This window comes from Gorilla gorilla, chromosome 23 (genome assembly GCF_029281585.2).
Source record: "Gorilla gorilla gorilla isolate KB3781 chromosome 23, NHGRI_mGorGor1-v2.1_pri, whole genome shotgun sequence".
In the NCBI taxonomy this organism is placed as follows: Eukaryota; Metazoa; Chordata; class Mammalia; order Primates; family Hominidae; genus Gorilla; species Gorilla gorilla.
In genome coordinates, this window is record NC_086018.1 from 29,611,902 (window position 1) to 29,626,142 (window position 14,241).

Below are 14,241 nucleotides of genomic sequence, written 5' to 3' on the forward strand. Positions count from 1 at the left end.
GAGGCTCTGCTTAGCCTCCCTTCCCCTCACTGTTTAGAAGGTGCCCCCAGGCAGAAAGTCTGGGCGGCCTGGGGGCTTACCTCGCCCGTGTCCTATCTTTTCAGCATCAGAATCCACACTTACTGTCCTGCGCCTGAAGACAGTTGCCATATGTATTTTGTCTAGTTTTGTCATATATGGCCAGAGGGCAGATCCAGGACCAGTGACTGTGTTCTGACTAGAAGTGGAATCTTTGCTTTAAGTGACGTGTCTTGCGTGTTAAATGTCAGGGGAGCAAGATCCCCCAGTGCTGAACACGGATCCTGTGGCTTCACCCTAGTGGCTGTTGATCAATTGTCCCAGCACTGCTGCTGCAGGATTTGATGTTGTTAATGGTGATCTGTAGGCCTAGGCAGAGATGACAAAACAGTGGTTCCCAAACCTTTTTACTTTTCTTTACTTTTTTTTTTTTTTTTTGCGACCTCTGTGGCCCAGGCTGGAGTGCAGTGGCACGATCTCGGCTCACTGCAAGCTCCACCTCACGGGTTCATGTCATTCTCCTGCCTCAGCCTCCCAAGTAGCTGGGACTACAGGCGCCCACCACCAGGCCCAGCTAATTTTTTATATTTTTAGTAGAGATGGGGTTTCACCGTGTTAGGCAGGATGGTCTTGATCTCCTGACCTCATGATCCGCCCGCCTCGGCCTCCCAAAGTGCTGGGATTACAGGTGTGAGCCACTATGCCCGGCCAACCTTTCTACTTTTCTAATTCACCTGAAATACTTGTTTAAAATACTATTTCCTGGGACCCCCCTCAGACTTGCTCAGTCAGCCTTAGGGGTCTGCCCCTTGTTTTTCAACAGGTCCCCAAAGGGTTGGTCAGCATGCACTGGAAAGGGCTCTCATGAACAATCCTTTATCAGTGCTGTTAAGTCAATATAGAATTAATGAAGACCTGGGGTCTCAGGGTCCGAGTCTTTTTCGTACGGTGTGAAGGCTTGGTTGATACCAGAAACAACCTGCAAAATGTTGGCCTTTTTAACAGTTTATGGTTTTTTGGCTGTCTGCTTTCCTTCCCTTTCTCTTTGTGTTGCTTTCTCCCTCATCTAAGCTTATTCACCTCTTTTATTTTTTTCAGAGACGGGGTCTCACTCTGTTGCCCAGGCTGGAGTGGAGTGGCGTGATCATAGTTCACCACAGCCTCAAACTCCTGGGCTCAGGCGATCCTCCCACCTCAGCCTCCCAGGTAGTTGGGACTACAGGCACACACCATCACACCCAGCAATTTTTAAATTTTTTTGTAGAGATGGAGTCTTGCTATGTTGCCCAGGCTGGTCTTGGCTTCCAGCGATACTCCTGCCTTGGCCTCCCAAAGTATTAGGATTGCAGACATGGGCCACTGTGCCCAGCCACTTAATTCACCTCTTATACAATAGCATGGTATAAAAGGAAAAATCCAATTATTTGGAACTTCTAGTTCTGTTTGGGTTAATTTTTATTTTTGTTTTAAGTGCTTTACATTCTTCCTTGTTTTTTAGGGAGACATTAGAGAAGCAAGTATTTTCTCTCTGGAGGCAGAAGATGTTTCAGCATCGAGAAAACCGCCTGGCAGAGAGAATGGTAAATGGCTGTCCCTGAGGAGATGTGTGGAGGGGTAGGATCTGATTCAAGCCATTGCACTCACGGCCTCCCCTCCTCAGGAAGTTGCTCGGACCTCACTGGAGGGCCCCTGCCTGTGACTGTTGAGGCAGGGCAGGCTCTGGGGCATCTGTCCTTTCTCAGTGGAGCCTACAGACAGCTTCTGGGCTGGACCACGTCCTGACATCCATTCCTTTTGCCTTAGTCATTATTTGTGGCCTGTAAATTCTTTCCTGGCTTCTGTGCCTCTCTCCTACTTGATTTATTCTGTTCTCTCCTTCCTGTCCTGCCTCAGGCCATCCTTCACGCAGAGCGACAGCTTCTGTATAGGTCTTGGTTCATGTGGCACCAGCAGGCAGCAGCACGTCACCAGGAGCAGGAGTGGCAAACAGTGGCCTGTGCCCACCACCGCCACGGGCGGCTCAAGAAAGCTTTCTGTCTCTGGAGGGAAAGTGCCCAAGGGCTCAGAACAGAGTGAGTGGCCAGTTCTGCCTTACAAGCCTTTCCATCCCAGGCCAGCTTTGCTTGTTCTAGCAGTACCATCAGCTCCAAGTGCCTGTCTGGAGGATTGCATTACCCCAGACTCTGGTTGTAAGTTCTGGAAGGTCAACCTAGAAGAGTCTTAAGTAAAACTAGGTTGGCCGGGCACAGTGGCTCACGCCTGTAATCCCAGCACTTTGGGAGGCTGAGGTGGGCAGATCACCAGAGGTCAGGAGTTTGAGACCAGCCTGACCAACATGGAGAAAACCCTCTCTATTAAAAATACAAAAATTAGCCAGGCGTGGTGGCGCAAGCCTGTAATCCCAGTTACTCAGGAGAGTGAAGCACGAAAATTGCATGAACCCGGGAAGTGAAGGTTGCAGTGAACCAAGATGGCACCGCTACACTCCAGCCTGGGCAACAGAGCGAGACTCTGCCTCAAACAAACAAACAAAAGTGACCATAGCCAGGGAATAAACTGATGGGCCCATATGGTGATAGCTGACTGCTGCAGATAAGGGATAGGGACAGCAGCTGTGGCCAGTGGTTGGGTTGTGGCAGTTTTCAACCACACCACGTAGTTGAGAGAGAGGAGGGGAGGCAGCCCGGTCACTATAGAGACTGTCCTGCTTTGGGGCCTTTCAGTGTCCACTGTGTGTTCTGAGGATCTCACTCCCTGTCACACTCTGACCATGTTTAACCAGTTGCTCAGTTGGGGGCTTCACACCTACACATGTGAGCTTCAATGGCACCTGAAGCCCTGGGAAGTTGTAGGCCAAAATTTGATCGTAGGTGCTTTTTTCTGAGACTGCAAGTTCTTTGGCAGCTCTTCAGAGAGGGTCTCGGCTCCCCCAAAAACTTAACCAGGTAGGGCTATGGACTGTGAGGAGGAGCCCATAGAGGGTGCCCTCACTGGGTGGGGGCTGCAGCACTGAGCTCTGCCATCTCCCCACAGGAGGACGGGCAGGGTGCGGGCAGCAGAATTCCACATGGCCCAGCTCCTGCGTTGGGCCTGGAGCCAGTGGAGGGAGGTAAGGCTTTGGTGTGAGGTGCCACCCGTGTATGACTTTTGGACAGGTGGGCTGTGTGTCAGCAGGACTCACAGGCAACATATGGGCCACACCACCTACCTCTGAGCTGAAGGAGGAGAACAGGCAGCATAGAAAGTGTTAACTCAGTTTTAGCTGATTGGCTCAAAATTTTGTGTTCTTTCAGATCCTAGGCTGTTCTTATTTGAACTTACTGCATCTAAAATTCCTGATCTAACCATTTACAGGAGTCCTACTGAGTGTAAAACATGTTTAAACTCACATTAATTGAGCATTTACCGCAAATCAAGCACTTCCCTCATCAAATCATCACAGAACCCCTAAGAAGCACGTATTTATAGATGAGGCCAGAGAGGTTAATTTACACTCACACAGATGACGTATAAAATGGAGGCAAAGCAGGAAGCCACCCCCAACTCAGACCCCAGCCCACGGTGGCTGCTTTCTCCTCTGTCTGCAGTGCCTGGCCCTGCGGGGAGCGGAGCGGCAGAAGCTGATGCTAGCAGACCTGCACCACCAGCACAGCGCGCTGCACAGGGCGCTGCAGGCATGGGTGGTAGGAACTGCTGCTTCCCTCCTGATCTTGCTGTGGGGACAGGGGAGGTTTCTGGAGACTTTGTTTCCCTTCCTTGTTCTTCCTGTCCGTCCCAGAACAGAGTCATGTGACACACCTCAAACCAAGCAGGTGCCCCGGACAGCGGGCCTTAGGCCACAGGGTTCTTTGATTCTTGCTTGGCCAAGTGGAAACAAGTGCTGTCGGTGGGTACTAGCCTTGTAGCGAAAGCAGCTCCTTGCCCTGGAGTCCCATGGTTTGAGTTAGGAGGTGAGGGCCTGTGAGACAGTTTCTCCCTGTCGTCTGGGAGGGTCTGCTGGCCCTGGGACCAGGGGCTGTTGGCCTCTCCCTACCCTTTTTGAGTTCTCTGGGCATGCCAGCCTTGTGGTAGATGCACCTCTGAGGCCTGCCTAAACAGGGGGAAGTGTGGGCCCAAGAGCAGCCTCAGTCTTCCTTGTCCCCTACAGACTTACCAGGGCAGGGTGCGAAGCATCCTCCGGGAGGTGGCAGCCAGGGAGAGCCAGCACAACAGGCAGCTGCTGCGGTGAGTCTCCCGGGCGCCTCCCAAGCTCCAGCTGGGGAACAAGGAATGCACTCCAAACCCCAGCCTTTTAGGGGGTCCTACTGAGGGCCAGGTCGGGGATGATCCCGGGTTCCTAGTCGCTAATATCATGGTCTTGGCTTTTACACTTCACTCATGGGTTCGCCTTCATATGTCTTAAGCCCCTGCTGTGTGCAGGACAGGACCTTGGAAAGCAGCTGTTACCTGCATGCCTTAAAGGCCACTTGTCTTGCTCTTCTGAGCACTTTTTCCTCCCTGCTTCACGCCTACAAGATTCAGCTTTGCAAGGCACCTTGTCATCTCTTCCACTCCAGAGGCTTCAGCGACTCCCTTTCCTGTCAATTTCCAAGTAGTCCCCTTCCAGCTTGCTCTGCAGGCCTGTCACTGACTCTCCAGCGTCACCTCTAGGCCCTGTCAGACCATCTGCACCACTCACCCCTGTGGAGGGTGCTTCCGCAGCTTCTGCCACTCTTTCTAAGCCAAACTCTAACCTCACTCCTTCCCAGCAGTCCTCCCACATGCCCCCTTTCATTTCCTTCCTTTGTATTTGTTCAGCACATGATACTCCTGGTGGCCTATGGACAGTGGGTCTCGTGGACTTTAAACACCTCCATCCTTAGCTGGGCGCGGTGGCTCACGCCTGTAATCCCAGCACTTTAGGAGGCTGTTTGAGACCAGGAGTTTCAGACCAGCCTTGGCAACATAGCGAGACCTTGTCTGTACTAAATATAAAAAAAATTAGCTAGGCACGGTCATGTATGCCTGTGGTTCAGGTACTTGGGAGGCTTAGGTGGGAGGGTCACTTGAGCCTTGAAGGTCAAGGCCACAGTGAGCCATGATCATGCCACTGCACTCCAGCCTGGGCGATGGAGTGAGACCCTGTCTCTGAAAAGTAAATAAATAAAATAAATGCCTCCATCCCTCATATGGAGTCCCATAGAGCACCCATCCCGCTCTTCAGACAGGGTGGAATAAGCAAGAACTCCGAGCTAACTCAGCAGCAAGCTGAGGCGTAGGCAACCTTCCTCCGGGTTCCCTGTCTCTCCACACTTCTCTTATCACAGTGTGAGTCACCTGTGTTGCCACTGCCTGGTTATGCCCTGTTATCCCCGTAGCACCTGGAGTTTGGTCTCCAGCAGTGCTGGGTCCCTCATGCACTCTTGGTGCCCAGCCCAGAGCAGCTGCTCAGTAGCCATTTGTTGGACATAGACGTGCAAGTAAACATAGGTGTTGGTGAAACAGACATTCTTAGGTGTAGAGTCCCTGACTCAGGAGTAGGGGAAGAAGTAGGAATGATTCACAGAAGCCTCCCTTCTCTCTCTATCCTGGTGTCATCTGCCTTCCCCGCACCCATGCATCTGCAGCGGGGCATTACGTCGCTGGAAAGAGAACACCATGGCCCGAGTGAATGACGCCAAAAAAACCTTTCAAGCAAGTACTCATTACAGAAGGACCATATGTTCCAAGGTGAGGTATAAGGAGGCAAGCTGGTCACCCAGGAGAGTTGGGACTGTGTTCTGGTGAGGGCGTGGGATGTAGGGGGTGGTGCCAGAGATTTGAACTGAATAAGGAACCTAGAAAATGGGTAACTTTCCTCCAGCACACACACAAACATCCATGTGGGCACATGTTTAGTTTTTTACTGAATTACAAACCAATATGCATTAAATAGAAACATAACACATCATAAGTGAACTAGTTCTTATCAGAACCAGTATTTTCTTTTTTTTTTTTTTTTTTTTTTGACAGTCTCACTCTGTCACCCAGGCTAGAGTGCAGTGGTGTCATCTCAGCTCACTGCAACCTCCATCCCCTAGGTTCAAGCGATTCTCCTGCCTCAGCCTCCCGAGTAGCTGGGACTACAGGCTTGCGCCACCACGTCCGGCTAATTTTTGTATTTTTAGTAGAGATGGGGTTTCACCACATTGGCTAGGCTGGTCTTGAACTGATGACCTCAGGTGACCCACCTGCCTCAGCCTCCCAAAGTGCTGGGATTACAGGCTCTGAATCCAGGAGGTGGAGGTTGCAGTGAGCCGAATTGCACCACTGCACTCCAGCCTGGACAACAGAGCAAGGTTGTCTCAAAAAAAAAAAAAAAAAGAAAGAAAAGAAAAAATACTCCGAAGCTAGCCTGTGCCTCCCTTCCACTGGAAGGAAGAACACAGGAATCTTTGCTTGGCTTCAGAGCTTGAAGAGGAGGCCTTTTTGGTGGGAATGGAGTTCATGACAGCTCACAGAGCAGGCACCAGGCATTCCCTGGGCAAGTGTTTTGTTATTGTGATTTTGTAGGCATCACTCATACAAAAGAATGTATACAACGTAGGTGTGTTCCATTTACTAAATAGTAATAGAGGCCGGGCGCAGTGGCTCACACCTGTAATCCCAGCACTTTAGGAGACTGAGTCGGGTGGATCACTTGGGGTCAGGAGTTCAAGACCAACCTGGCCAATATGGTGAAACTCCATCTCTACTAAAAATACAGAAATTAGCTAGGTGTGGTGGTGCATGCCTGCAATCCCAGCTACTCAGAAGGCTGAGGCAGGAGAATTGCTAGAACCTGGGAGGCAGAGGTTGCAGTGAACCGAGATCATGCCACTGCACTCCAGCGCAGGTGACAGAGCGAGACTATGTCTCCAAAAAAAATTACATATATATATTTTATATATATAAAAAATAGAATTAAGACCCATGTATGTAATGACTTCACTACTTTATGGCATGGTATGATATGTAAATCCTGGTAGAAGAGTCCCAGAAGCCGAAATGCTGGGCTTCCTGTGAGGGACTGGGGCCCTGTCCTATTGCTCAGTGGTCTGCGTGCAAGGCAGTTACTTCCTGGACCATGTGTGAGAAGCAAATGGCAACAGCTTGGCCTTGCCTCTCCAGGAGCCACCGTCACAGATCTGGGGTGGACCCGGAAGCCAGGAGGTATAGTGACCCTTGCTGTGCTCCTTGCCTGCCCATAGGTCCTGGTCCAGTGGCGGGAAGCTGTGTCAGTGCAGATATATTACCGACAGCAGGAAGACTGTGCCATCTGGGAGGCCCAGAAGGTGCTGGACAGGGGTAAGTGGGGCTCCCAGAAGCAAGTCATGTTGAGGAATGTGAAGACAGCGCTGTTGTGGAGATCCCTGTGGCCCCCATAAGTCTGTCTCCTCCTCATACATGCCAGTTCCCTGTGGTTACCATGACAAAGTACCACAGACTGGGAGTCTTCAAACAACACAAAATTGCCCTCTCAGTTCTGGAGGCTGGCAATCAGCGATCAAGGGTGTGGCAGGGCCATGCTTCTCCACAGGCTCTAGGGGAGGGTCCTTCCTTGCCTCTCCCAGCTTGTTTCTTGCTTGTCATGGCTTTCCTGGACGTGTAGACCCATTGTTCCAGTCTTTGCCCCATCTTGACATGTCGTTCCCTTCCTGTGTCTGGGTCCCTTAGAAGGACTCTGGTCATATCGGATGAAGGGCCCACCCTACTTGAGTGTGACGCCATCCTAACCAATTATATCTGCAGTGAGCCTAGTGCCAGATAAAAGTCACATTGTGAGGTTCCAGGAAGGACATGAATACGGCAGGTGTGGAGGGGGCACTGTTCAGTCCAGTATATCTTAGAAATCTATTCCCAACTGACTGCCAACCAATTTATGTTAAAATGGAAGGCTAGAGCTTGAGATCTACAGAGAAATAAAAGCTGGAATGGAGGAGCTTGGGGTGGTTGGGGAGGGGGTTGTTTTGATGGGAAAGTCCTTGCTGCTTGTCAGGGCAGCCCCCACCGTGTTAGCGTCCTGCTTCCTTGTGTAGCTGGGCCCTTGAGTTTAGAGGCCAGAGACTTTCTAATTCGATCTCAGGAAGTCCTGCTGCCTGCTGTATATACATCTTTGGAAAGATTGCAGGGCACAGTGGTACACACCTATAGTCCCAGCTACTTGGGAGCCTGAGGTGGGAGGATCACTTGAGCCCAAGAGCTGGAGGCTGCAGTGAACTATGATCACACCACTGCACTCCAGCTTGGGTGACAGAATGAGACCCAGTCTCTCTCTTTTTTGAGACAGAGTCTCACTCTGTCTCCCAGGCTGGAGTGCAGTGGTGCGATCTCGGCTCACTGCAACCTCTACCTCTTGGGGTTCAAGCGAATCTCCTGCCTCAGCCTCCAGAGTAGCTGGGACTACAGGCATGTGCCACCACGCCAGGCTAATTTTTTGTATTCTTAGTAGAGACAGGATTTCACCGTGTTAGCTGGGATGGTCTCGATCTCCTGACCTCGTGATCCGTCCGTCTCGGCCTCCCAAAGTGCTGGGATTACAGGCGTGAGCCACTACACCTGGCCAAGACCTAGTCTCTTTTAAAAAATCTTTGGAAAGATAGTCTAGAACAGGAGTCCATGCCCCTGCTTGCAAGATGCACAGACACGCGGCAGACCCATGGGGAGCTGTCTCCTAACACAGCTAGGGGTCCCATAGTAGGAGAATCTGACACGCTGAAGGGGACAGCTCATTTTTAGAATAAATGAAAATACAAACAAAAGTGAAAACATTTAGAAATTGTTTAAATTGGCCCATAGAGAAATTGACCAAGTGGTTAAGTTGGTTTCATAGAGTTTGCTCCAGGACAAAACTGAATCAGCTTTGGTTTGGTTCTGACTGTAGCGTGTGTGTTAATGAGCATGTTTCAACACACATCCTGGGGACAGAACTCCGGGGTCAGCCATCCCACATGGCTGCATTACTGCGCCACGAATGTGCTGCTGGGTCCTGGAGCTTCTCCTCAGCTCAGAAACCAGCACTGTGTTTCTAGTTTACTAAGAAAGAAGCCGAGGGCTTTAGCCAGACCTTGGGCTCTGGAGCTTCTGCACCTGACCCTTTGGGCACCTGACCGTGCAGCTTCAAGCTCCAGAGGCTTTTGGCCAGTTTGGGTCAGCTGCCTTAAGGGTCAGGTGCCCACTCCTGGCTGTGGTGGGAAGTTAGAGGCGACGGGTTTGAGTGTTGCCCGAAGCCGCTGCTCTCTGAAGGACTTTCCTTAGAAGGAGGCGGTGGCAGGCTTGGGTTGCCACGTCCATTACAGATGGTGTGAGAGACTTGGGAGACTGGGCTGCAAGACAGTGTACACGTAGTAGGTACACAGTAAATACCTGGGGAACAATTGACTGGCGTGTATTAAGGCCTCAGTGTCTCAGGCACACCTTGGCAGGCCAAGGGTGGGACTGGGAGGAGGGACTGAGGGGAGGATGTCACAAGACCCATTATGCAGAGTGCTGAAGAAGTACAGGCTGGCGGTCATAACCTGGCTCTGTGTGTGGCCTCCAGCAGGCCCCCTCTCTGAGTCTCAATGTCTTCATCTGTAAGATGGGGATAACAGTGCCTACCTCTTGGGGTTGTCGTGGAGATCAAGTGAGATGACAGGTAGAGAGATACACACTTAGGACAGAGCCCAGGCATCAGCATGCAGCACTAATGTGGGTGCCTCCCACTTGTGATCTGCCGCCTTCCCTGCCTGCCTCAGTGGGCCTGGAGGGCTCCTTATTTTGGCATCTGTGCCCTGCTCTCAACCCTGTTCTGTTGTCTCAAAAAGAAAGTTCTCTCAGGGCCTAAGAAAGATTCACCAAAGGGAGAATCTGGTGACACAAAAACAAAATGCAGGATGTGGCCCATTCCTGCAGAACCCAGGGAGCCAGAGGGCATGGCCTGGTGACCAGCGCTGTCCTCCCCATCCGTGGCTTGGGCTGGTCTGACTGCTGTGACTGGGCCTTGGTTTCCACCCTGGCAAAACAGGCTGCCCTCTCTTCCAAGCTGCAGCTGAAGTGGGGGCTCCTCCTCCTCCCCCCTCAGACTGAGGGTCTTCTTCCACGTGCCTAGCAGCGTTTTGCACGTGACTCTTAGGGTGCCCCTGGCACCCCTGTGGAGGCTGTGGACAGGCTTGTGGCTCTCGGAGGGCCGTTGGGGAGCACAACAGTAAACAGATCTGGTTCCAGTCCCCGAGGGGTTCACTGTTGGCAAAGGTGGGCAGAGCTGTCCCTAGAGAGGGGCCATGGTCCACGTGTGGTAGTTTCACCATGTGGGCTGGACACCCGAACTCTATCCCCTCACAGCCATCTCTGTTGTCTGCACCTTCACCATTATGTAGTCACTGGTGGAAATCCCACAAAACAGCAAACTCTGACTTGGATCTGCCTTAGGCTGTCTGCGGACCTGGTTTCAGCGCTGGCGGGATTGCAGCCGGAGGTCAGCCCAGCAGAGACTGCAGCTGGAGAGGGCAGTCCAACACCACCGCCGGCAGCTGCTGCTGGAGGGGCTGGCCCGGTGGAAGACGCACCATCTGCAGTGTGTCAGGAAGAGGGTGAGGCTGACGGTGGCAACTCTCCAAGTTCTGCCTGCCTGGCAAGGGGTGTCCAGGCCAGAAGACCATTTCTCAGGAAGGGGTCTTTCCTGACAGCACTCCATGCAGCCGGTATGAGTGGTGGGTGGTTTGGGGTCCTGTAAGACAAAGCTGCAGGAGCCTTTCTGGGCGTTTGGTGGAGCCTAGCGAGTAGCCAGCCCCAGAATCCAGTGTCTCCCAGGGAAGACGGCTCAGCGGAAAAACCCGGTTCATGCTGACCCATGGCTTATCAGTGCTGGGGGACCTACAGAGAGAGTCCTCTAGGCGGCACTCCCTGCCTATGCAGGAGACCCCCGGCACCATCCAGGACTCCTAGCAATGGGAGGACATTCAGCTGGGCAGAGGCTGGGTTAGATCAGGACCCACCCCAGGCTGTCTAGGCTGGGTCAGGACGCCACTCTCTGTGCACTTGCTCTCCCCCAGCTCCTGCACAGGCAGAGCACCCAACTGCTGGCACAGAGACTCAGCCGGACCTGCTTCCGCCAGTGGAGACAACAGGTGGGAACCCAGGAGATGTCCCCTCTGCACTTCCTTCTCCGTCCTCTGGCCTGTGAGGCCTGGGCAGTGAATGACCTTCAGCCTACACCTCTAGTTCAGTATTTTTACTATCACCTTCCCCAGGGCCACCTCCTCTACCACCTTCCTGTCATTTCCAGGCACATCAGCTTCCTTCCGTCTGCAGTCGGCATAAGAACAGTTACTTCAAGGCCGGTTTCTCTCTACAGTGTTGTATTAAAAAATACATTAGTGGAGGCCGGGCGCGGTGGCTCACACCTGTAATCCCAGCACTTTGGGAGGCCGAGGCGGGCGGATCATGAGGTCAGGAGATTGAGACCATCCTGGCTAACATGGTGAAACCCCGTCTCTACTAAAAATACAAAAAAATTAGCCAGGCGTGGTGGCGGGCGCCTGTAGTCCCAGCTACTCGGGAGGCTGAGGCAGGAGAATGGCGTGAACCTGGGAGGCAGAGCTTGCAGTGAGCCGAGATAGCACCACTGCACTCCAGCCCGGGCAACAGAGCGAGACTCCGTCTCAAAATATATATATATATGTATATCAGTGGGCCGGGCATGATGGCTCATGCCTGTAATCCCAGGATTTTGGGAGGCCGAGGCAGGAGGATCACTTGAGCCCAGAAGTTCAAGACCAGCCTGGGCAACATAGTGAGACCCCATCTCTACAAAAACAAAACAGAAAAATTAGCTGGGTGTAGGCAGTGCACACCTGTGGTCCCAACTACTCGGGAGGCTGAGGCGGGAGGATTGCTTGAGCCCGGGAGGTCAAGGTTGCAGTGAGCTGTGATCATGCCACTGCACTCCAGCCTGGATGAGAGTGAGATTCCATCTCAAAAAAAAAAATCAGCATAATATCTTAAAAGGTAATATGAAATGTGTTTTAAGGCTTTGCTGGGATCTTGCTTTTTAAAAAGCCAAGAGGGATCACACAGAGCAGCATCCACACATCCCCAGCTCCCTCTTCCCGTCCTGTTGTCCTGTTTTCACCATTCCCCGGACCTCAGGCCGCTGCCTCTACGCATCCCCCTGCAGGAGCCCTTTGCCACCTTCTTTCGTAAAGGTCGTTCCTCAGGCCACAGATGGAGCGTGTGTTGAGCACCTCACCGCCAGGCACAAGGCTGGCCCTTCCTAGTGGAGGAAGTGGGAGCCTCGACTAGAGAGGGAGCCAAGAGGGACGAGCCGGGCAGGGCCCCGTGATCAGCACGGCCTCCCTGAAGGTGCTATAGGGAAATGATCTGGTCTTTCTGGCCCTAGCTGGCAGCCAGGAGGCAGGAGCAGCGGGCGACAGTGCGGGCCCTGTGGTTCTGGGCCTTCTCGCTGCAGGCAAAGGTAATTGGGGCTCTGCATCCTACCATTCCTGCCTCTCCCTCAGGCCTTAGCCCTACCTTGGGTGGAGGGAGGGCACCTGGTCTGTGGGGGAGCTCTAAGCAGGGAGACCTGGGCCTTACCTCCTGCCCTCCCTGGAGGTGTGGGCCACGTGGCTGGCCTTTGTACTGGAAAGGAGGAGAAAGAAGGCGCGGCTGCAGCGGGCGCTCCAGGCCTACCAGGGGCAGCTCCTCCAGGAGGGTGCCACGCGGCTCCTGCGCTTTGCAGCCAGCATGAAGGCCTCCCGGCAGCAGCTGCAGGCCCAGCAGCAGGTCCAGGTAGGCCCAGGGCCCCTTCCTGTGGGGAGCAGGCAGGGTGTGGCATGAGCTGACCAGAGGCTGTGTTGTAGGCAGCTCACAGTCTCCATCGTGCCGTCCGCCGCTGTGCCACGCTCTGGAAACAGAAAGTGCTGGGCCGGGGCGGGAAGCCTCAGCCCCTGGCAGCCATCGCACCCAGCAGGAAAGTGACGTTTGAGGGTCCCCTTCTCAACCGCATTGCTGCTGGGGCTGGGGATGCCACCCTTGAGACCAAGAGGCCACAGGCTTCTCGGCCTCCGGGAGCTCTGGGCCGCCTGGCTGCTGAGGAGCCCCACGCCCTGGAGCTGTGAGTAGCCCGTGCTCACCTTGTCCTCCTCGCTTCCACCCTGGGCAAAAGGTTGGATGGCATAGCAGGGAGGAAAACAGCCCTGACGGGATGGGATGGGCTGGTCACGGCCTTGTCACAGCTGAGATGCTGGGAACCCCCTCTTCTCCAGCCAGATCCCATCCCTCCCACGGCAAGAGGGAGAGAATGGAGTGGAATTTCCAGACCCTCTCTCCTTTGCCAGCCAAAGCTCAGGAAATAGGTGTCCCCTTCTCTGCAACACCTTCCTACCCTCTCTCCCATCCTGCTGACACGATCTTTTCCGGAGTCATACACGTAGTTGACAAAGGGAACAAGCTCAGCTCCTACCCGCGCCTGCCGGCCTCTCTTCTGCTCCATCACAGCCAAGACACTGGCTTTTTGTCAGAAGCCCCTCTTTCTTGTGTGAGCTGGCACCTGTCCCTCTGCCCACCCCTACTATGGTCTCCTCAAACCTTAACCTGCCCTGCCCCATGCTGATGAAGCTGGTGGCTCCCACAGCAACCAGCACTACCCGAGAGCCTTGGGCCTCGGGGGAGATGTAAGGTGGGTGCATGGGGCCTGGGTCCCAGTCCCTGCTGTGCTCCTCACTGTTTGACTGACCTTGATGGGATCCTGAACGTCTCAGAGGCTGCTCCCCTGTGACATGGACCCTGGCGACCTGTACACCAGCGTCACCAGGGTTGTTCTGCAGGTCAAAAGAGACAATGTGGGTGAAGCAGTCCCCTGGCGTCAGGTACCTTTTGTCGGAACTGCTGGGAGCTCTATGGCCCAGGCCCACCCCAGCTTACTTGCTGACCTTGGCCTCGCCTTCTGACTTTCAGTCTCCCTATAAAATTGGAGATCCCACAGAGATCCCAGACCCCCCTGCAGCCCCTGGTCAGCCCAGGGGAACAGACCCCATGTTTCTTTCCAGCAACACTGCCCACTCAGCGAGGAAGCAGCCGCGACGCCCACACTTCCTGTTGGAGCCTGCGCAGAGCCAGAGGTCCCTGGGGTGCAGCACCGTGGGCAGGCGGGGGGAGATGGTCAGGGGTCCCCAAAGGCAGCTGGCACCTCCATCTGGGGCCTGTGTTTTGGCAGCCCTGGGGTGGGTGGCCCCCTTTCCTTCTTGT

General features: G+C 53.6%; 1 protein-coding gene across 37 annotated transcripts in view; it reads left to right on the top strand.

Moving 5' to 3' along the window:
• The window catches only part of SFI1 (SFI1 centrin binding protein), a 125,249-nt gene that overhangs the window by 107,441 nt on the left and 3,567 nt on the right, over positions 1 to 14,241 (top strand). For 14 of the 37 annotated variants that reach the window (XM_063704666.1, XM_063704668.1, XM_063704669.1 and 11 more), the window contains 13 exons: positions 1,517 to 1,598; positions 1,912 to 2,090; positions 3,052 to 3,127; positions 3,606 to 3,701; positions 4,166 to 4,242; positions 5,625 to 5,727; positions 7,227 to 7,323; positions 10,426 to 10,586; positions 11,049 to 11,123; positions 12,395 to 12,469; positions 12,607 to 12,783; positions 12,855 to 13,108; positions 14,043 to 14,114. In XM_063704666.1, coding sequence (XP_063560736.1) covers positions 1,517 to 1,598; positions 1,912 to 2,090; positions 3,052 to 3,127; positions 3,606 to 3,701; positions 4,166 to 4,242; positions 5,625 to 5,727; positions 7,227 to 7,323; positions 10,426 to 10,586; positions 11,049 to 11,123; positions 12,395 to 12,469; positions 12,607 to 12,783; positions 12,855 to 13,108; positions 14,043 to 14,114 — 1,524 coding nt within the window. Of the gene's footprint in view, positions 1 to 1,516; positions 1,599 to 1,911; positions 2,091 to 3,051; positions 3,128 to 3,605; positions 3,702 to 4,165; positions 4,243 to 5,624; positions 5,728 to 7,226; positions 7,324 to 10,425; positions 10,587 to 11,048; positions 11,124 to 12,394; positions 12,470 to 12,606; positions 12,784 to 12,854; positions 13,109 to 14,042; positions 14,124 to 14,241 lie in introns of all 37 variants that reach the window. The other 23 variants (XR_010133129.1, XM_055374266.2, XM_055374269.2 and 20 more) reach the window with 5 other exon arrangements.